General features: G+C 32.1%; 1 protein-coding gene across 1 annotated transcript in view; it reads left to right on the plus strand.

The window, feature by feature from the left end:
- LOC143249181 (zwei Ig domain protein zig-8-like) overlaps positions 1-22,687 on the plus strand; it is a 156,582-nt gene that overhangs the window by 120,670 nt on the left and 13,225 nt on the right. Inside the window, exons 3-4 of the mRNA XM_076498640.1 lie at positions 6,571-6,781; positions 11,914-12,210. Coding sequence (XP_076354755.1) covers positions 6,571-6,781; positions 11,914-12,210 — 508 coding nt within the window. The remainder of the gene's footprint in view (positions 1-6,570; positions 6,782-11,913; positions 12,211-22,687) is intronic.

Below are 22,687 nucleotides of genomic sequence, written 5' to 3' on the forward strand. Positions count from 1 at the left end.
ATACACACACTGATCTGAAGACGAAAGGCAGAAGACTTTCAAAACGTCTTCCTCTACACTTGAGTCTCCCCAATAAGCTGTTGCCGTCCATTCTACAAAGTTTCATGACGAATACTCTGCCTAAACAATCTATCAAAGAAAATGATTTCGTTCTTTGCGAATTATAATATTATTGTACTAATATACTAAACCTTTGTGTATTGGTTCTCATAAACTTTTATTAAGTAATACATATAAATATTGTCATAATGTTTTGACAACATTAGCTTTCACTTCAGTGTTGGATTTTGAAAGAACTTTATAATATATTTAATTACATATCTATGATAAAGAAGTTTTGGTTTGGTTTGGTTTGTTTTAAACTTTGCGCAAAGCTACACGAGGACCATCTGCGCTAGCCGTACCTAATTTAGCAGTGTAATGCTAGAGAAAAGGCAGCTAGTCATCAACACACACCGCCAACTCTTGGGCTACTCTTTTACCAAAGAATAATGCGAGATAAAGAAGTACATAATTAATTTTTGCTTATTTTTGTAAGCTTTTGTTAGCTATCATTTTGTATTTTTATACTTTTTAGATCATTTTTCAGGACTTAATATAATGTTTTGGGAAATTTGAGGTAATTTACGAATGTGTTAGTATCTATATATATATCATCATCATCAAGGTTTTATTCTAAATTCAAAATACTATAAACCGGATATAGTATACGTTTTTTGATTAAAACTATGCCGAGCTCCTTTTAATGTAACGGAAGATTTCACATGGTTTATGGTAGACGGTACGAGAAAAGCATATTTTTGTTTTTTTGATTTTTATATTTAGGAAGTTTATGTTGGAATGTCAGACCCTTCCTCCCATGTGCGTTTGATACTTGGATGTATGAGATTTCTCTATGTTAGTGAACGATATTGTTGATCTTTAGTTTGAAAGCAAAGAAAATAAATCTACACATGTAAACCAGCAATAAGGGGAATAATGAGTTTTTAAGTTAACTGAATAAAGTTTGTTAACAATACGTAAGCTTACAATTTGTTTGTGTATTTTTAAAACTTCATTTACTGTGTTCTTTCTTCTTTTTTGGCTTTGAGCTGAAGAGCTAAGTTAATAGTTTCACTTCTTGGAATTGTTTCGTAGATTGATGCAACATATTAATTTCTTATTTTTTGTGCTCTAATGTTTGTATACTTTTTAATTCAAATCAATTTTAACTGAGTTTTCATGGTAAGCATAAAAGGTGTGATTAAAGTACTTAGAAATTTAGGAATTTTATAACTGGTATTTTCAGATAAGATTGGTTGCATTTCAGTTTTTTTTTCCTGTACCTTAAGGACACCACATAAGCGTTGTGTGCGTCAATCTGCAATTCTTAAGTTTTGTTCAATCCCTTTATTCATAATGGCACATTTCTTCATTTAAATAACAATACATTAAAATTGTTTTAAACATTATTATTTTATATCTATATTAACATTTTGAAACGTTCTTACGTTAATTTTTTGCAGCTTTCATTATTCATGACCACTGTTTTATTTCTTTTTCTGGTCCTAAAATATTGTTTACTGTTACCATTTTAGCATTAAGCCACAAAATGGGCCATCTGAATGAAAAGGAACTCAGGAGTTTTGCGTTGTAAATCGTAAGCCTATCTCCAATTTACTGGAGGACTTCAATTATTTACATTAAAGTCAAGTTTTACTTGTTCCAATGAAGTATGGGGAATTTTCTTTTTCCGGTTGAAAACTGGCTTTCTTTTCTGAATGGCTGTTTATTTCGGGTTTCATTAGTTCTACATTTTTGGAATTTTACTGATAATTTGTGTTGCAAAAATATGAAATATTTATATGTTTTTTAGGATTTTTGCATATTTCAGACTATCATTTAAGATAGTTGATTGTGCTTTGTTAAGTGTTGTTTTAATAGGTTAGCAATAATATATATTCATTTTATTCATTAATTACGTTATTTTTCATCAACTTAGTAAATTATTGTTAAGTCTTTTGTAATAGTGAAGAGCATGCTAGAGCCTTCAGCCATTGCTGTTTAAGCCAATTTGATTAAATACACATCATTTCTATTACTTAAAGAAAGATAATTAACCCCTTTTATTGTTTATTGTTTCATTTAAATTCATTTTTGATGCATTACAAGTCATTGTTTATTTTTCTACTGTTTGCTGTTAAAGTCATCTTTAGGGATGCTGTTATTTTGCTGGCTTCTCTGTAAAATTTTATTTAGTTTTGATAAATAATAGTTTAGTCTGCTTCCGTATTTTGATTTCATTAGATAGTTTATAAAGACATCCACGAGAACATGATGGGAATTGTTCTTTGTTTAACTATATACTGCTATTTAGCATAAGCTTGCAAATAAAAATTTGATCATTATTATCGTATATCTTTATACTTCATGATATTTAACTTTAATTACTGTATAGTACATTTACAGGAAGTACCTAGCCAGTCGCAATCGATGTCGCTGCTTAAAAGTAATGTTTCTAAAGCCATAAGATATGCTTGAACCCAGTTGTAGTCTTGAGTCATTAGACAAAAACAACGAGGCTCATAAAAGAATCATGTACATACTATGTGACCATACATGTTATTACTTACGGAAAATTCCCTTTACTTTAGGCTCGGCATGGCCAAGTTGTTAAGACACTCGACTCGTAATCTGAGGATCGCGGACTCAAATCCCCGTCACACCAAATATGTTTGCACTTTCAGTCGTGGGAGCGTTATAATGTGTCGTCAATCTCACTATTCGTTGGCAAAAGAGTAACCCAAGAGTTGGCGGTGGTTGGTGATGACTAGCTGCATTCCCTCTAGCCTAAATTACGGACGGTTAGCGAAGATAACCCTCGAGTAGCTTTGCGCGAAATTCAAAACAAACCAAATTCATTGCTTTAAAACATACGTCGACGAACTCAACAAATATAACTAAAAATATTACATTTAAGGCTGCAATGAGGACTAAAGTAACATCTGATAAAGTCTATGGATAGGTTTATCTGCCAATCATTATTCCTAATAATACTCTTATTTCGCTACCATTTACATCACTTTCCTGTTGAAAAATGGAGTTTTAGTTTGATTATAATTTTCTCTTGAATTAGATAGAATGTAAGCTACGTAGTATTGATTGATATATATAAATATCAATCTTATGAAGTTTATTTCAAGAGATCTGTATCTTGACACGTCATCCAAACAGCAGCGCTTATTCGATTCTGTGACATTTCAGGCATGAGAAGTCAAAGTCGCCTGATTGTTCTGCATATGAAAGTCTGCTTTGTTCAGGTATACAATTACCTGAGCTAATTAATTTAAAGAAAGTTTAACATTTTCACCAGTTTACAGTATTATTACCTAGATACTGTGATTAAATATAGAATGAAAATAAGACAGTATATAATTTAAATTTATGACTAGATATTTGCATTACAGAACATATGGCTGATAATCAGATGCTTGATTTGCCTAATGATGCAAGAAGCTCTGAATTTCAGAGCTGGTTACCCGAGTTCGAATTGATGACATAACAAAATGTTCTCCATACTATAAATTGTGAGTGCACTGCAACAGTGGCATGTATTCCTTTAGCGTGGATACTGTGTTGTAGGGAGCTGCTGACTGGCTGTCTCCACTCTGGTTAGTAGATAAAAATTAATACACCTTAAGTATTTTTTCTACAACTAAATGTTTTATCTGTAAGAAAGAGTTAAAATTAGAAATAACATTACTTGCTATGTGAGTTTGAGCTAAGTCTTCTAACCTGATTGTTTAACTCTTACATTATTACAATATTTTTCGTTCGTGCTGTTAACAGCTGCTGGGCATAGCCAGGTGGTTCGGACGCTCGATTTTCAATATGATGGTTGAGGGTTCCAATTCTCATCACGTCAAACATGTGAGACTGACTGTCACATTTTAACGTTTCAACGGCTGGAAGGGCGAGCATGTTTGAGATACTCTTTTACTAAGAGTTGGCAATGGGTGGTGATGAGTAATTACCTTCCCTCTAGTCTTACACTGCTAAATTATGGACAGCTCGCGCAAATAGCTCTCTTGTAGCGTTGCGCGAAATTAAAAACAAACAAACAAACACCTATTAACGTTTACGCTGAATATATAACCAATATAATTTTGGATTTTTTTCTAACAATTCATAATACAAGAAAACAATTCTTTATTTGTTAATTTGAAAATCTCCGTATTAGAAACGATACATAATTTACCTTTCAATTAATATATTTGAGCTGGATATAGAATAACACTTTGTACATCAAACTGTAAATATCGGGTCCAGAGTTTGCATCTCTTTGCTGCAAAATTGCACTCTACTTTTTCAAATGGATGAGTAAATTTAAAAAGTAACAGTCAAATGTCACTATTTGATTAAAGAAGTCTAAGAGTTGGCGGATGGTGCTGTTGTGTAGTTGTCTTATCTTTAAATTTTCAGTTCAGAAAACTTATGGTTTTGTGTAAACATTTCTGAAATAAAGAAATAAATTCTTTAACTTCTAAAATACTTCGACAAATACGCTATACATGCTAATGACGTTGAAGACTTTTCACTTGTACTTCTGTAAAATCCCTGGCAGGTCAATGATATTTTATATACTTGAAATTCTAAAATCCAAGGTTCGATTCCTTGCGGAAGACACGGTAGATGACCCAACGTAGCTTTGCTATAAGATAAAAACAGCAGTTTCTGTGAATGGGCTAATTTGTTATCATTAGTTCTTACAGTTTTAAAATTACTTGTTTTAGAACGTTTTATAATTGTACAGTCTATAACAAATGAAATTATTAATTTGATTGATTAAAAAAATGTGTCGAAAATTATGTGTATAATAAGAGCTGATAGAAATCTTTAATAAAAGCTACAATAAATAATAATAAGTATTAATTAGGAGTGAGAGACAAACTATTAAATTTTCTATCGCTGCTGTACCTTACTTAAGTCATCAACTAATTTTGGTTGTTATTAGCAATATTTTCGGAGTTGTTATTCTCTATATATTATATTATATTCTTTATAGAGTTATTGCACTTTCTTACACTTTCGATATGTTATTTAATTAAAGTAATAATAACAAAAGAAAAAGTTGTTAAAGGTAGAAATTATTTATGTGCTAGCGTATAGTCTATCAAAAATGATTATGATCCCACCCCATAGTATACCTTAACCTCACATTTCATGACGAACTAAAATAAATAAATTTTGTGAAATCAAATTCGACCAACAAAGAGACAGGAAAACGCAGTCGAGTAAGTAAACTATGGGGAAATTCCTTTCTGAGACAATCAAAATTAAGATTACTGATAAAAGTAATTCATGATGTAATCATAGAATAATTATACATGCCTGCAATGGTGTTACGTCTTGATATTTTTACATGTCATACAGTAATTCCTTTTCGCTGAATCCGGAAACGATATTAAGTTTTCTCCATTAAGTACAGATCATATATATTTTTATATAAGTGAGTCATTTTCTTTCAAATTGGATCACTATTTGTTATGCTTAAATTGTTGACAACCACTGGTTATATATTTCTCTAGATCAATCGCGACGTGAGAGTCTTATCGATAGTTCTACGGTCCAAGCTTAATAATAATAAAAAAAATGTTCATTATAGTAAATAAAATAATAATTTGATCTAAATGAGAGTTTTGCTTTCCGATTTGTAAAGAAAAAAAATATTTTTGAAATTCATTTAGCTGAATTATGGCAATCCGTTATTATAACCAAAATAAACCTATTAGTGGTCCTCATATAAACGTCTGCGATCTAAAGGCGATCGAGCTTGTCATGGCCAAGCTAAAATAGTAAAGTTTTAATAACACTAAGTTCTCACAGAGGCTTTCGTGTCATGTCGCTTAACAACAAAAGTATAACCTAATATTGTCTATGTACTAAAACGAAATGTATAGACAACAAAACTGTTGATTTTCTAATGTAGATTTTCCGTTGATTAAAGAGGTTTTATCTTTATTAAAAACATTCGTAATATAACAGAAAACAGTTTAATTCAGAAGCAATTTACATTTAAAATTGAATCGATAATTTTACTTTCATGGCTATATCCCATGGTACAACTTTATTTTAGGGTTGTTTTATCAACATTTATTGCCCCCCAGTGGCTCAGCAGTATGTTTGCGGACTTACAACGCTAAAAACCGGGTTTCAATACCCGTTGTGGGCAAAACACAGATAACCCATTGTGTAGCTTTGTGCTTAATTCAAAACAACAAGAAAAACAACCAACATTTTTACAATTTAAAGGTATAAGGGCACCATCGTCAAGGTTTCTTTACACTAAAATAGTATTGGGCAGACAATAATAGAACTATACTGTCTGAATAAATGCATTTGATTTTTATGACTCCTTTTCTTTCGAGAAATCAAGAGTGACGTGACACACTGGTTTTATATAGGTTGGATTGGCTATTCAAAAATCTATTTGTTGAAAATGATGTATATAAAATGAAAAAATATAAAAGCTCATGTACGTAATGATTATATTCAGCTTTTGTTTGTTTTATGGTTCATTTTATTTTGCAGGTATCCTGGATTCGAAGAAGGGATCTTCATCTTTTGACGGTTGGAACTGAAACTTATATCAACGAGGACAGGTTTAGTTCTGCACATATAGAAGGAAGTCAAGATTGGCCTCTAATGATCAAGTACCCACAGACAACAGATGCAGGGATCTACGAATGCCAAGTTAGTTCCGATCCGAAAATCACATTTCTAGTTCAACTAAATATTGTTGGTAAGTCACTAAGAAAGAATTTAAAATATACACTATTTAAAACACTTCTACCATAAAATGACTAAGTCGATCGTTCTTGCTAACTTCTAACAATTCAGTGTAGATCAAATGTTCAATACAAGTCAAATAATTTTTCTAGGATGGTATAAATCCAATTTGGTCTTGTATTTCTTCAATAGCAGACTGTCTTAGCAATTAATACCTGTAGAGCGTTATTGCAAAGTTAGTTGGTCTACCTTAACGTCCATGATTGAAAACTAATAATAAAAAAAAAACTATAATGTTAAATAGGTGAACTAATGAGGCAATAAAAAGGCGATTCTGCTGCTAAAACTAATTTTCATTAGAATGTTTTGTCACTGGAGTTTGCACAGAGAACATGTTAACATTGTTCGATAAGATTGCCATTCATGCCCATTTCTTGTTCTTCAGAAAGTGTGATACCCAGATAAAAAATACTGCTCGATTTCCCATAGATGCACTTTACTTGCTCTCCGATATATGGCAAACATATCGTAAGCAGTAAACCAATGATATGAGGTGGTTCATACCTAAAAGTCTGAAGAAGTGAGTTCTGAAGATTGAATTGGAAACTCTGCTAATTGCTCTATTTCCGAAACATTGTTTAATGCGGGATTATCTTCTATAAAGAATGTTTCACTCAAATCTCGTCTTTTTTAATGTGAAGGAATAACATGTTCTCTAATCAATGGATTTTAAGCGTTTACTCTCACAAATCCTTGTGGATTTTTCAAGAAAATGAGGATAAATAACCTTCTGAATACAACCTATGTTTCTTCTTCTCAGAAAACACAGTTGTGTATGCTAGCGTGGAAGGTCAAAATGAGTCTTATCTATCTGTTCATAAGATGTTTGCTAGAAAATTGTTACTGACTCATACTCGAGTTAGGAGTCATACAGTAACGTATAACTGTGAAACAGTTCAAGGGTGATCTGTAACCTGTAAGAAAATATATTGTTTGTAATTTACTTACGTCCTCCCAGAATGTTTACTGTAAGAGTGTGTCTACTTGACAGCAGTTCAGGAGTTGACCTGTAACCTGCAGGGATACAAATTCATTGCCTTATTTATATAACCTTCCAGATTCCTAACTGTTTGTTTTTTCTGAATTTCTCGCTAAGCTACACGATGATTATCTTCGCTAGCCGTCCCTACTTTAGCAATTTAAAATTAGAAATAAAACAGCTAGTCTTCACTACCCACTGCCATTTCTTGAGCTACTCTTTTACTAACGAATAGTTATAATTATTGAAACTTTATAATGCTCTTGGCTGAAAGGGCGAATATATTTAGTATGTCGAGGTTGCAAACCCAGGACACTCAATTCACGAGTCATGCGCCCTAGCCAACTGGCTATGCCAGACCCAGTCATTAACTGAAGGAGTAAGATGTACTTAACATTACTTGAAGTGAGATGTGTAACCTTTAGGAACATGCTTTCAGTGTTTTAACCATTTATGAAGTTCGTATTGTTAATAATAGTAGTGTATAACTGGCAGCAGTTAAAGTATGGTCTTTAATCTGTTGGAACACAATCTTTTTATGTCACTCTAAACCTTCCGAATTGTTGTTTCTATGATTGTCTATATCTGACAAGTCTGTTGGTAATGCATTCCCTTTGAGGGAATTTCTTTTCAAATAATAGTAACTGTTTGAATCACTTCCGCCATGACTTCAGCAGACGTTGCAAGCGACCATATAGAGTTGCATTGGAACTAATCATTAATTAGCTTCGGATAAGCCTAACTGTTGTATAATTTCCTTTGTTTGCTGTTTTCCGGTCAACAGCATCTATATAGTGCACTAGTGTTATTACTATTGCTTTAGTAACGTTTTGGAAGAACTGTTTTGATATTCCGCATATTAAGTGCTATTTATAAAGAAAGAATGAATAATGACATGTTTAATAATGGTTTTATGCAAATTTTATTAGCAGCTCATCCTTTTTATTGTCCTATTATTCTATTTGTCAAATATTATAGTTTTTAATTTTAATTATATTTCCATTGCTTTCTAATTAAAACTCTTATATTTAGTTACTCATCATGTTAACTCCCATACATGTTTAATAATCTAGTTCTAACTCAATATCTATAGATAATATCTAAAGCTAATTATGAACATTTGATAAGCTGCTCATTGCCTATTGTTAGTTGTTCTATCCTGCTACTCTGACTTTTACTACAGTAGAGGACTGAAATAAGTAAGATTTCCTTAAGCATTTTATCTATGTATCAATTAAAATCATTTTATTTCTAAACACAGGATGATAATGTGTCTCGCATAACTATTTGTTAAAGAAAATGATTTAATTAGAATTTTCATATAAGTGAAATATATTTTTCTTGGAATCAGTTGTTCTTACAAGTGATGAAGTGTTATTCTCACCATATACGTAATATACACACAAACAATATATATATATATATATATATGTATTTGCATTATTTTATGACAGGTAACATTTAGATACTTTATCTTTCTTACACTATAGCCAAACCTATTAGTGGTTTTCATATAAACGTTTGCGATCTATATGTGTTCGAGCTTAGCATGGCCTGGTGGTTAGAGCACCAGAACAGCAATCTGAGGGTCACCAGCTTTCTATCCCACCTAATATGTTCATCCTTTCAGCAAAGGAGATGTCATAATTATAAGGTCAATTTCATTGTTTGTTGGTAAAAGAGTCGCTCAAGATTTAGCGGTGAGTGGAGCCCTCCCTCTGGTCTTACACTGCTAAATTAGGGATGGTTAGCGCAGATAGCTCTCGTGTATCATTGCGCGAAATTAAAAAAAAACTAAACTATGTGTTTTCGTGAAAAATTAGTGTTTCTACTTATATATAATCAGTTTTTCTTATGTTCTACAACATAAAGTTGACCGCTGTATTTACTTTTATCATCAACTTTGAAAGTGTTTCTTTACTGTGGTTTACTTGAGAACTTAACGTTAAACTTTGAGGCTTGATCTGTAGGTTGGGCACAGTACAGGTCATCCATTTTGCAGCTTCGAGCTTAACAAGAATAAAGAAAAGAAAACCTATGAAAGTGTACATTGACTGTTATATATATATATATTAGTGAAAATTAATACATTTTGGTAAAGTTAAGTAAACAAAATCACAAGTAAGGACTGCGTTGAAAAAAGCAAATTCAAACCTCTGAATATTAGTTTGTTATAACTTAAGAAACAAGCCGAAACAAAAATAACTTAAACAATAAACACTGTAATAGGGTACATTTTATAATCCCACATTACAGTTTATACCCTGGGAGCTTTTCAATTAGTGCAATTATCAGAAAAACCAAAAATCAAAATTAAAGTATATTATATAAAAAAACAACTTTTCTTTCAGTTTTGTTTATTAATTTTTAGCTTAACATAGAAGACATAAACAAAAAAGCAAGTAGTCGACAGTATAATATACATACTTTTATTAAATGCTCCAATGAATTTAAATTTTAATTATTTTTTTAATCATTACAGTAAGCCATAATTATTTTGATTATTTTATTTACCTATAAAAAGCTAACTTAAACCTAAACTAAAAATGCAAAAAAAGGATTTTTCTTTTATTTAACTCGTTGTATATTTTATTTCAGCCAGTGATTTATCCCCATTTTACATAATATTTCTTTCCTATTTCCAAGATATTGATGTTAAGGTCTTACATATTACCTTATTTACTTAAAACTAACTGGATTTTTAGGCAATTTATTTGTTGTTGTTTTTTCTTAAGAGTCACTTTAAAACTGGATTATTTGAAAAGTAGAAAAAACAAAATTGCCGTTTTTATTTAACATTGTCTGTACTGTTTTTATTAAATATGACATGTGATTTAAACTTATTTAAAATTCATTATAGTTTCCTAAATTTATTTATATTATATATTAGCATATAAATATGAAACTAAACCATCAATAATCGTCAATTTCCAATAGTGTGTGCATTATATATATTTATAATTTATCAGCTATTGTATTAATTATGCTATTTTTCGTATGTTTAAAAAACCATTAAGAATTATTTTTTTATATTCAAGAGGACAAATACGTTTAATAAAAGTAAGAATGGCAGAATAAGTTACAATGTTGTTTAATAATATTAGCTCATCAATTAACGACAATTACATCAAACATAAGACAGTCTAAGCTTAAAACTACAAAATTTATTTCTTTATCGATTTTAATTGTAATGCACTTAGAATAAATACTTTCTAATTCCAGAGGTTGAATAACACTCTTTGGCTATAATTTTGAACTGTGGTTCTGTAGCTTACGTTCGTAACTGTCCAAAATGTCGCTTTCCGCACTTTGAGACCACGAGTGCATTATTGGAGTAACAATATCACTTTTAGAGCGCGATTCGCGGCGGATGTTGTTGACTAGTTAACTTTTTCTAATCTTTCATTAAAAATTTGGGAAGACAAGCGCAGAAATTCAACAAGAAACAAACAACCTACATCTAACACCTACTGGACAAAAGGAAATTTACCCATGTTAAGTTTTTATTAAATAGCATAAAATCTACATTAAATCTGTAAATGACTACCATGATATCTCGAAATATTTTGATGTATGCTCTTTATGATGCTTCAAAGTTTGAAGTATTTAAATCAGGTATACAATTAATACAATTATTTATTATAATTATAAAACCACTAGCAAACGTTAGGACCTTAGAATCCAAATTTATTTGAATTACCTACAATTGCTTTTAGTAGGACTTAGAACCGAAACAAATTTAGTAAATTAGCAAAAACTTATTATTATGCAAGGTTGTTTGTTGAAAAGTCACGATCTTTATGTGAATAAAATGAAAATAGCTATATGAACTACTATAATAGATCTTTGTTGTGTCTACCGGCTGTAAATAACAAATCTAGTACAATAAAATCAAAGTTAAGCTTTTGACTTTTGAAAGTAATATGAAAGAGTTTATCTTCTCATCTGTAAAGAGCTATTAGAAACCTAAAGCGGTATCTCATCTCTCAAGTAAACAAGTTTATTTAACTTTACTTTACAGATAATTTAATAATATGTTTATTGAGGTAGAATATTTTTTTTTTTAAATCACGTACAATTACATTAAGCTGCATTTATACCTTCAGTACCAAAAGCAGAAATTCTTGGTCCACATCCAATGTATGTAAAAATAGGAAGTTCCATCAATCTTACGTGCGTCATCAGTGAGAGCCCAGAGCCTCCGATGTTCGTATTTTGGTACCATAATAAACGTATGGTCAACTACGACAAGGAAGGGGGAGAGATATCATTACAAAAGGCCAGCGATGATTCCGCTATCAGTACACTGTACATAAAAAATGCTCAACCTACTGATTCGGGAAACTACACATGTGGACCCTCCAATGCTGAGGCCACGAGTATCTCCGTTTTCTTTCTAGATGGTAAGTACCTTTGTGTTTCATCACCAACAACCATTAAGCAATATTAAAGGATCTTTATATTTTGTAACTAATCACCACTAAGTAATATTAAAAGACCTTTGTATTTTGTCATTAAAAATAATTAATTTCCTTAAAGGACTTTTATGTTTCACTACAAACAACCACTAAACAGTATTAAAGGACCTTAGTGTTTGATTGATCACCAATGGTTACTATTAGGATTGTGGAAGAAATTAATTTTATTTTAGAAGGAAAAATATTTTGGATACGTAAAGAAATTCGAATAATTGTAATATTAAATTCGTAGGGCTGGAAGATTGTTATATATAGCACAATATAACGATTTTGTTTAATAAATGTAAATAAATAGTTTATGAAATATGTTTGAAGCTAATAACTACTTTGATACCGACATACATTTCTAATGGAAACTTGATCTATTACATTTCTGTTTCGCTATCATAATAATTTGATGATTTTTGAAGATAAGTATACAGCTTTAGAGTTTGTTTTTAAAATAATATTCGATAATTCTAGTAAGAGTAATTTTATTTTATAATGTGATACATGCTCTGCCTTCGTGGCGACATTGATACGTGTTTTCCACACATATCAATTTTTGGTTTAGTATTCATGTTTGATTTTAGCATTTGTTATTTTAAATTAAAGTTCTGTATTATTTTAATTTTTCTAGTACATTGAAAACAATTTTTGTTTATTTTTTTATTATTGCAAATATCCTCAACTTTTAAAATAATTCTATAAAATGAGCACAGAAAATGTAAGAAAAATGGCATTTATATAAATTTAATGCTATAGTAATTCTAATTAGAGAACGTTAGTAACAATATTGAATACCATGTTAAAGAAACTGAGATTGTTCACACATTTAATACTTTCAGATGATAACTGCATTACTTCAAAAAACTAACAGAAGTAAAACTATATGATTGAAAAAAACTGCACTATATTAGGTTAAAATAATGTTTCAGTTGATTTCGTTTTTATTCAGTAAGCCAGTTAACAAGGAGTGGGCCCGGCATGGACAGGTGGGTTAAGGCATGCAACTCGTAATCTGAGGGTCGCGGGTGCTCATCCCCGTCGCACCAAACATGCTCTCCCTTTCAGCTGTTGGGGCGTTATAGTGTGACGCTCAATCTCACTATTATTTGGTAAAAGAGTAACCCAAGAGTTGGCGGTGGGCAGTGATAACTAGCTGCCTTCTTTCTAGTCTTACACTGATAAATTAGGGACGGCTAGCGCAGATAGCCTTCGAGTAGCTTTGCGCGAAATTCAAAAACAAAAACAAACAACAAGGAGTGTGACACTCGAAAATACTTTGATGATAATTTTTATTTAACACAAATAAAGCTAATTGTTAAATGCTTGATAATTATAAAGTTTTTCAGTTTTTCATGTCTTTTGAAGTGTTTCTTTGCCAATTTAAAATGCTCGTAAGATTTCGTTTAACTTTTAAATTTTTCTCTCGCAAATCTGTTCATTTTCTAGCACTGAAGGAGAAGTATTTAGCGTGAAGTTATGAGTTTACATTTAATAGTTGATAAGACTAGAAGTTGATGTTGTGCCAGTATCTTAAAGAGAGATGAAGCACGCTGCATGTGTCTGGAGTGACAACATGGGTAGTTATATTAATTGGTCGGAAACTAAACCATGTGTAACATTTCCTACACACTCATGCGATGCATGTGAGATTTTAAAGCCGACTTTGTAATTTTCATAATTGTATGTCTACAAACTTACAACCCTAAATTCCGGGTTTTGATACCTGTGGTGGACAAAACCACAGATTGGCCATTGTGTCTAGTTTTGTCCTTAACTTCAAACAAACAGGTATAGACACACGACCTGTAACTACATACGGTAAATAGAACAAGGTACTATGAATTCACGTGGATGGTGTCTCTCTACAAATTAGTAACTTTCCTTATGAATGACCACTTTGTTATCGACCCTGACACTACTCAAATTTTCTGGTTTATGTGACTTATGAAGTCACATAGAAAGTCTCACACAATTCCAGACCTCAAAGATGTAATTCTTCAGGAAGTGACTAGCACACTAGATAAGATCCGCATTGGTACTACAATATCTTTGTCACACGTGTGAAATGTATTCTGGACGCTAAAAGAGTACATTTTGAATAGTTTCTGTGATTGATCAATCCTCAGGTCATAGCTTGATGACAGCACATAATTTATGTAGCATATGCATCGAGATGATACCCTTAACACAAGTGTGCAATGACATTTTCTTATTTCAAACTATTACGAGATAAAACGCACTAAATAGCGAAATATTTATTATAGTCACCACGTATAAATTTTCAAAAAGGAAAAGAAACACTCAATACCCAAACGCAAAGAAAGAAAGAATCAAAACAGAGATGCAGGCCTCGAGAGCACAAAATAAACTACATATAATTGTTCTACAACTTTAAATAAATCACATTATTTCAACATTTGTATTAAAACAATACGGATGACAAAACTAATCAGAGGAGCATGAGATTTGTAATATAATAATATTGAAATTCAATCTGAAAATACATTTTTGTACTATAAATAAGCAGTAAAAGTAACAATAATATATTTCTTTAAATAAAATAAAAATTGCTAATATTTTAGGTTATGTGGGTAAGTAAAAATTAAGTAATTGAAATGTAAAAAAAGCTCTCGAAACACGTCTTTTATTTTCTATTTTATTGGCACAATATAATACTATGTCCTTGAAATATATGTGAATATAGTTTGACTTATGTAAATATACTATTTAAAATTCATTTATAAGCTATTCGTGCAAAATTAAAGCAGATCCAAGCAAGACAGGAAAGCTTAAGTTTAAAGTGTGTTGTGAGTGAAGATAGTCAGGGGTATTTTAAACATAGAATTGTTACATGTATAAAACACAACAGCAATAAAAATAGCAAGTAAAATCACCAAAATAATTAAAGCTGTCACTCTTTGTAACTGATGATTTGGACGTTAATATCGTAAACTTACTTTTATGGTAATTTTTATTCTCTGTAGCGAAAGCAAAATGAAGTCGTGGTTTGATAGTATCAGTCATTAATTCACAATAATGGGTCAGATATGCATAAGATAAGAAGAAATGAAGTAAAAATATCGTTAATACCTTCTAGAAAAGAGATTGTTTTTTTTTTATCTCACATCTAATGTAATAGACTGTCGTCAGTAGTTGTGGTGTTTTATTAATTTTAATCAACTGTTAAGACTAATGAATTAGCTTTATTAAAAGAAATGTAATGAATAAAATGAATACATCTAAGACTAACCCAAATATAGTAATATTGAGGGAATCGAAAGTTAACTCCATCGTATATATATATAATAGACTGTGCTTTTTATGTGACGTATATTTTTCTTTAGTGTGACTTTAAAATTTTTTTTTGCAGTGAAACTAATATTGTTATACGAACAAATATTACTAATTGCGTGAAATTTATGTTATTATTTTCACTTTGCAAATTTTTGTGTTATTTAAATGTATGGTGTAAATATTCCTCTGTCATCCATTGGCTCAACGATAAGATTTAGCGCTTATAATACTAAATTTCAAGGCTGGATCCTCATACTGGCATGGCGCAGATATCCTAATGTTACAGTTTTGCATTCAAGCGTTAACAAATCGTGTGTAAAGAATTCTGAAAATAAATGATCTGAATAATAATTATTTATTTTTACAAATATTTCAATGTTTCAACGTAGTAAATATTTCATCACAGTGTAGTGAAACTGTTATATCCTTATTCTCTGTAAATATAGTCAGTACTAACTAGCGATAAGTACTAGGTGTTTCCCGCAATATTCAGTAACTTATTTTGTTCTTCTAGGAATCACTAATATAAATATTTTTAGTTCAATAAGATTTTAAGATGTATAGTTTTCATAATTTTAAGTGTTCTTATTATGGCAAGAAATAATGCTGTAAGCCTTAATCACATGTAGGTATGTGTTTGTTGCAAAGCCATAATAGGTTATCTTTTTTGTCCACCGCGGGGGATTAAGCCCTGAAGTTAAACGTTATAAGTCCATCAACTTACCTCTCTCCCATCAGGGGAAACATTTCAGGTATTTTTTTGTTTTTTAATTGGAGCCCTTAATTATGGTTGTTGATATTTTGTAGCATAAAAAACAAGCTATTTTTGGTTCTAACGTGATTTAGTTATAATGAGTTTATGCTGCCACATGTGGAGATTACTCCTAGGTTTATTAGAAGACTAGTATGGAATAGGTATGCAGGGTTCAAAGGGTAAAGAACCAATGGAACCCTTCCATAGACCTATTATTAAAAGTTCGTTTGAAAGCAAATTATAGAAGATTGTAATTACTTTGAGACTAAACTTTGTTTGTTTTAGAGCAAAGCCACATTTGGCTATCTGGTGTGCCCATCCACCACAGGGAATCGAACCACAGATTTTAGCATTCCAAATCCTTAAAATTATAAAGCTAAAATAAGGGTTTCAATTTTTTACATGATGGACACATTAAATAGTCGAATGCGACTTTGCTCTAAAGCAAACAAATCCACCATGGGACTTAACATCAATGAAAATTTTAAATTCGTATGCCTTTACGTATGCCCTTAGGCTTAAAAATCAAACATAACTATCTCTTAAATTAACATTTCACAGTCAAAGGATGATTTTGATTATTAACGTGGAAAATATGAAAACTGAAAGAAGACCGGCATCTATATATACTTCTTACGTAATAGTTATAAATCGTTAGCTTTGCATTGTCCAGATCCTTTGGTTTTAAAGATTCAGTGTAACCCATAAAACGTGAAGAATATTTTTTCTCGAAGTCTTTCATATATATGTATATACATTGTGCAACATTTTGTGTTTAATAAAACAAAAGAATTTATGAGGCGGGAGTAGACCAGTGGTTATTTTATGTTGGATTTGATATCAAAGGATCCAAGATTCAAGACGTGATGTTACTGAAAATATTCCACTCTTTCATGCATAAGCACATAATAAAATTGACTTTCAGCATCGTTATTCCATTCAAGGAGTAACAAAAAATGCCTTACGTCTGTAAATGCTATTAGCTATCTGCCTTCTATTTGGTCATCAGCTCAAAAGTAGGGAAGACCATAATCGGGCCCTAGAAAGTCGTTCATGTTGGCATTTAGCCAATTTGAGCAATATGCCGGTCAAGTTGAAAAATATCAATTTGGTTTCAGAGGTATTCATAAATGGTTTATAAAGTAAATATATTCAATTTTGACCAATGTTGATTTTTTTTCAAAGTTATAAAGGACGTAGGAAGCAAAGCGCCTTAGTCTCAAGCAATGACTAAGGGGTTTTCGTTTCCATTTCTTGTAGCCGTTCTCCGTACGAGAATTATAATAACTTCCAATAAAATTACTTTTTTTTCCAAAAGAACGCAGTGCACTAAGTAGCTTATTTCTACAATGATCCAAATTTTGGTTCTTGGCTCCAGAACGTATCAGAAAGCAATTATATTTGGTGGAAATCTAATGTTACCTCAGTTTGCTACAAATAAGATCTGAACTTTATATTACTACTGACTTAGTATAACTCGCTATCTTGGAAGTTTCGTAAAATCCTTGGAAGTGTAACGAGCAAGCTTTGATGTAGCTAAACAAAACTTTCAGCATTAAACAACCCTACTTCATTACCGTACTGATCATATTATCCTGCCAAAACTATTTTCAAATAGCCCAGAAAATCCTTTGTGACTTTTAACATACGTATGGATTTCTTGTATCGACCGAAGCTGTTGATAAACTCAATAAGGATGGATTGTGGTCATAGAAAACCCGTGTTAGATTGCCTTCACCCAGTGTCACAGCAATGTTGACGAGATTGGGTCAAGGCTGATTAGTTTGGACTATTTAACATCGGAAATCAATTCATTTCATGGATGAATACAGAGGTTGCCTTGAGATCAACATCCCTATAGTATGGGATTACTTTCGGGCCGCGACCACACCATTAAGGCCCGGCATGGCCAAGCGTGTTAAGGCAATCGACTCGTAGTCCGAGAGTCGCGGGTTCGAATCCCGGTCGCACCAAACATGGTTGCCCTCTTACTCGTGGGGGCGTTATGATGTGACGGTCAATCCCACTATTCGTTGGTAAAAGAGTAGCCCAAGAGTTGGCGTTGGGTAGTGATGACTAGCTGCCTTCCTTCTAGTCTAAAACTGCTGAATTAGGGACGGCTAGAGCAGATAGCCCTCAAGTAGCTTTGCGCGAAATTCAAAATAAACAAAACAAACAAACCACACCATTAACTAGTTGAACATTATCTCTAGAATGGGGAGTCCATCATAATTTGGGATGATATCAGTTTCAATGTAAGACTGATCTTGGGTATCCAACCACAAATCGTTGGTATCTTTTCAGTAGAGAAATGATATTCTGTACATAAAAATCTAAGTCGATACCACTAATGGCGACTTTGTCCTTGTGGATGACAATATTACACATATCAGTAAAAAAATATAGTACAAATAACCGTCAGTTATGTTGTATGATGGGTAATGGAATGTAAAAAACAACGCAGACACATTTGTCATCTTTTGACTAAGATTGGAGAGACATGAGATTTAATAACACAGAATATTTCTTTTATACGTTGTGTTGTCTAATAAAGCTAATTATTTATGAATTACTTTTTCAAATATATATTTTAATTTACAAAGTATCTTAAATACATACAGAAGTAGTCAGTCAGAAAAATACTTTTTTTTTTTTCAAATACAAGGAAAAACTCTCTTCATAACAATGTTTTCAGAGCTTATGCCAGATGGACTAACGAAATTTAGAGTAACCTTCAAAAGGTTAAACTTAAAATTTACGATTCGTGCTTTAAGTAGTGAAACTCAAACTAGAGAATTGCTTTTTTTTTTTAAATCTTCACCTTGAATCAAGAACGCCACATCTTTAATTATGTCTTGGTAGATCGTTAGCTTTTATTTTTCAGAAACAGTTAGACTGATCTTCGAAATGGCTTGCAACTCCGAATAACTGAGAATAATATAGAATTTTATATTTAGCCAATCAGATCGTGAGAAGAACAGAGCATAAACTCATTTTAAATTTATTGTCATCTAGAAAGGCAACAACAAGTACTATATAATTACAATTTCCATAAAGTGAACTCAGCCACCCAACACATTTGAAACCAAAGTTTTCAGGGGTTCCAAATACTTGAGGGTATCATCTTTAGTTACGTAATTCACTGATAACATATTTAATCAACTGCTGTATAGTAAGAGTTAATATCCTTTATATAAATATATGTTAACTACAGTGTCACAACGGTATGTCTGCGAACTCACAACGCTAGCAATCTGGTTTCGATATCTATGGTGGGTAAAACATAGATAGCTCATTCTGTAACTTTGTGCTTAATTACAAAAAAACGTTAATTATTGAATAACTCTATTTTATATATACATATATACATTACATAGCCTAAAGTATGCGGACACCCCTTCTATTTAGCGGGGTCGGCTATTTCAGATACACTCATTCTAACAGGTGCATAAAATCAAGCATTCAGCCATGCAAGTTTCATAGAAAAACACTGGCAGTAGAATGGATCGTACTGAAGAGCTCAGTGACTTTCAACGTGACATTGTTATAGGATGCCACCTTTTCAACAAGTCAGTTCGTCAAATTTCTGTCCTGCTAGAGCTGTCTCGGTCAACTATAAGTGCTGTTATTGTGAAGTGCAAAAGTCTAGGAGCAACTACAGCTCAACCACGAAGCGATAGACCACACAAGCTCACAGAACAGGACCGTCATGCGTAGCGCATAAAAATCGTCTCCTCACAGTTGAAACACTCATTACCGAGTTCTAAACTGTCTCTGACGTTGCTTCCATTTGATGGCCGAGCAGCTGCACACAATCGTAAGATCACCATGCGCAAGCAAATGCCAAGAGTCAGCTCAAGTGGTGTAAACTACATTGAAATTAGACTCTGGAGTAGTGGAAACGCGTTTTCTGGAGTGATGAACCACGTTTCACTATCTGGCAGTCTGACGAGCGAATCTGGGTTTGGCGGATGCCAGGAGAACGCAACCTGCCTGAATGCAATGTGCCAACTCTAAAGATTTGTGAAGGAAGAATAATAGTCTGGTGCTGTTTTTCATGGTTCGGACTAGAGTTTTTGGTTTCAGTGAAGGGAAATTTTATTGCTACAGCATACTGTGACATTCTAGAGAATTGTGTGCTTTCAATTTTGTGGTAACAGTTTGAGGAAGGTCCTTATTTGTTTCAGCGTAAGAATGCCCCCGTGCTCAGAGCGAGGTTCATAAAGACACAGTTTGCTGAGGTTGGTGTGGAATAACTTGACTGGCTTGCACAGATCCCTGACCTCAACCTCATCAAACACCTTTTGGATGAATTGGAACACCGACTGCGAGCCATACCTTCTCGCCCGACATTAGAGCTCGACCTCACTAATGCTCTTGTGGCTGAAAAGGAGCGAATCCCCCCCAGCCATGTCCTAAAATCTAATGAAAAGCCTTCCTATATGAGTGGAAGCTATTATGGCAGCGAATGGGGACCAACTCCATATTAATGCCCATAGTTTTGGAATAAAATGTGCAACAAGCACATATGGGTGTAATGGTCAGGTGTCTACATACTTTTGGCCATGTGGTGTATATGTATAAACTAACAAACTGCAGTAACAGCAAACAATTTATAAGTCAAAAAATTAAAATTACGTAAATTAGTAAGGATTATTTAATACGTAATCGTCACTTAGCTATAAAAAAACTAGTTATTTAACACCATAAACTAATTGTGAGTTCGTCAATTCAGGGCCCAGCATGGCCAGGTGGTTGGAACGCTCGACTCGTAATCTAAGGGTCGTGAATTCGAATCCCAATCACCCCAACCATGTCCGCTCTTTCAGTCATTGGCGTTACCTTGTGACAATGAATCCCACTATTCGTTGGCAAAAGAGTAGCCCACGAGTTGGCGGTGGGTGGTGATGACTAGCTGCATTCACTCTAATATTAAATAGCTAAATTAAGGTCGGCTAGTGCAGATAGCCCTCTTGTAGCTTTACGTGAATTTTAAAACAAGCAAACAAACAAACTGTCAATCTAGGAATGAAACCCTTTATCTTTTCAGTAGACTCTAACCTTTAACATAATTAACTAGTGAATAACTAACAATTCTTATTATATAATGTATGTATGTATGAATAATATAATAATTGAAATTATTATGAGCGTATTTCTTCAAGCACTTAAACATTAATAACATTATTATTATTATTATTATCGTTTTTTGCCAGAAACTTAGTCAACACAATACTCTAACAATAATGTAGATATTTACAATATTTCTCACTTTATTTTATGAATTATAACATATATCAAGTCAACCATTATCTTACTTATATTAGTCCTTATACATCATAATAACATGAATTCACAGTTGTTAATTGTATGATTCCCTCGGTATCTCTTAACAATCATTTTTATGTCTAACAAATTGGGTTTAATTACATTTGTGTATTCACATTATAATATTAAAATAATAGAATTTTACAATTAATATAATTTGTAAGGAAGATCAGGTAAGAAGAAAAAGTCTGTAAGGTAAATACGTTGCTTCTTAATAATATTAAAACCCTATAGCTACAACTCAAGTTTCTATGAAACTGGAAACTCACCTTTCTCAATTTCGCATTCGAACTTTTCAGTTTCACCGTAATTATTCCAAAAATATATATTGTTGAGTTCTTAATATCTTTTTACAAGGTAACTAAAACGGATAATACATTTGGGATGTAATGTTGCATGAAATTTAAAAATTCTGTATTAAGGTACAACAAATGTTTAAACTATTATTATTTTAATTTCCTGTAGTACTTTCTGCGCTGTTTATAATGGCGCTTTGAAAATAAATGACCGTTTAAGCTAAATCATCTATTTAAATTTAATTTCAAGAATAATTGGATAGAAAATTAGAGTTGCGGACACACAGCAATAGGTATGATTGTCTCCTGTAGCTCGTGTGGAGAAATGTGGAGCAGTAAATTACGTTAGAAATGCGTTTATAATTATAAATGTATAGAGTTATCTGCTTTAATTTAGGAGTATGCTAAGTTTGCACGCACTGTATAAACATCAACTCTGTTTGACTGAACGTGTCAAACATAGACTACAATTCTCTATACATGTGAATTCAAATTCCTGAAGTTATCATTGAAAAGATAGTATTCGAAACGAAACAGACGGAATCGATCATTTAATGTAATTTAGTTACTTTAGAATTATATATGTATAATAAATTTGATATTACTATAACAGATATGTTGCATATTTATTATTGAGCAGTATCCCTTAACCTTATTCTTGACAGGAATTCATATATACCAAAATAAGATACCTTTCTCACTTTTGGCTATCTGACAAACAGATGGAGGCCTGAACATTAGA

The sequence above is a fragment of the Tachypleus tridentatus genome, chromosome 4 (genome assembly GCF_004210375.1).
Source record: "Tachypleus tridentatus isolate NWPU-2018 chromosome 4, ASM421037v1, whole genome shotgun sequence".
NCBI classification, from domain to species: Eukaryota; Metazoa; Arthropoda; class Merostomata; order Xiphosura; family Limulidae; genus Tachypleus; species Tachypleus tridentatus.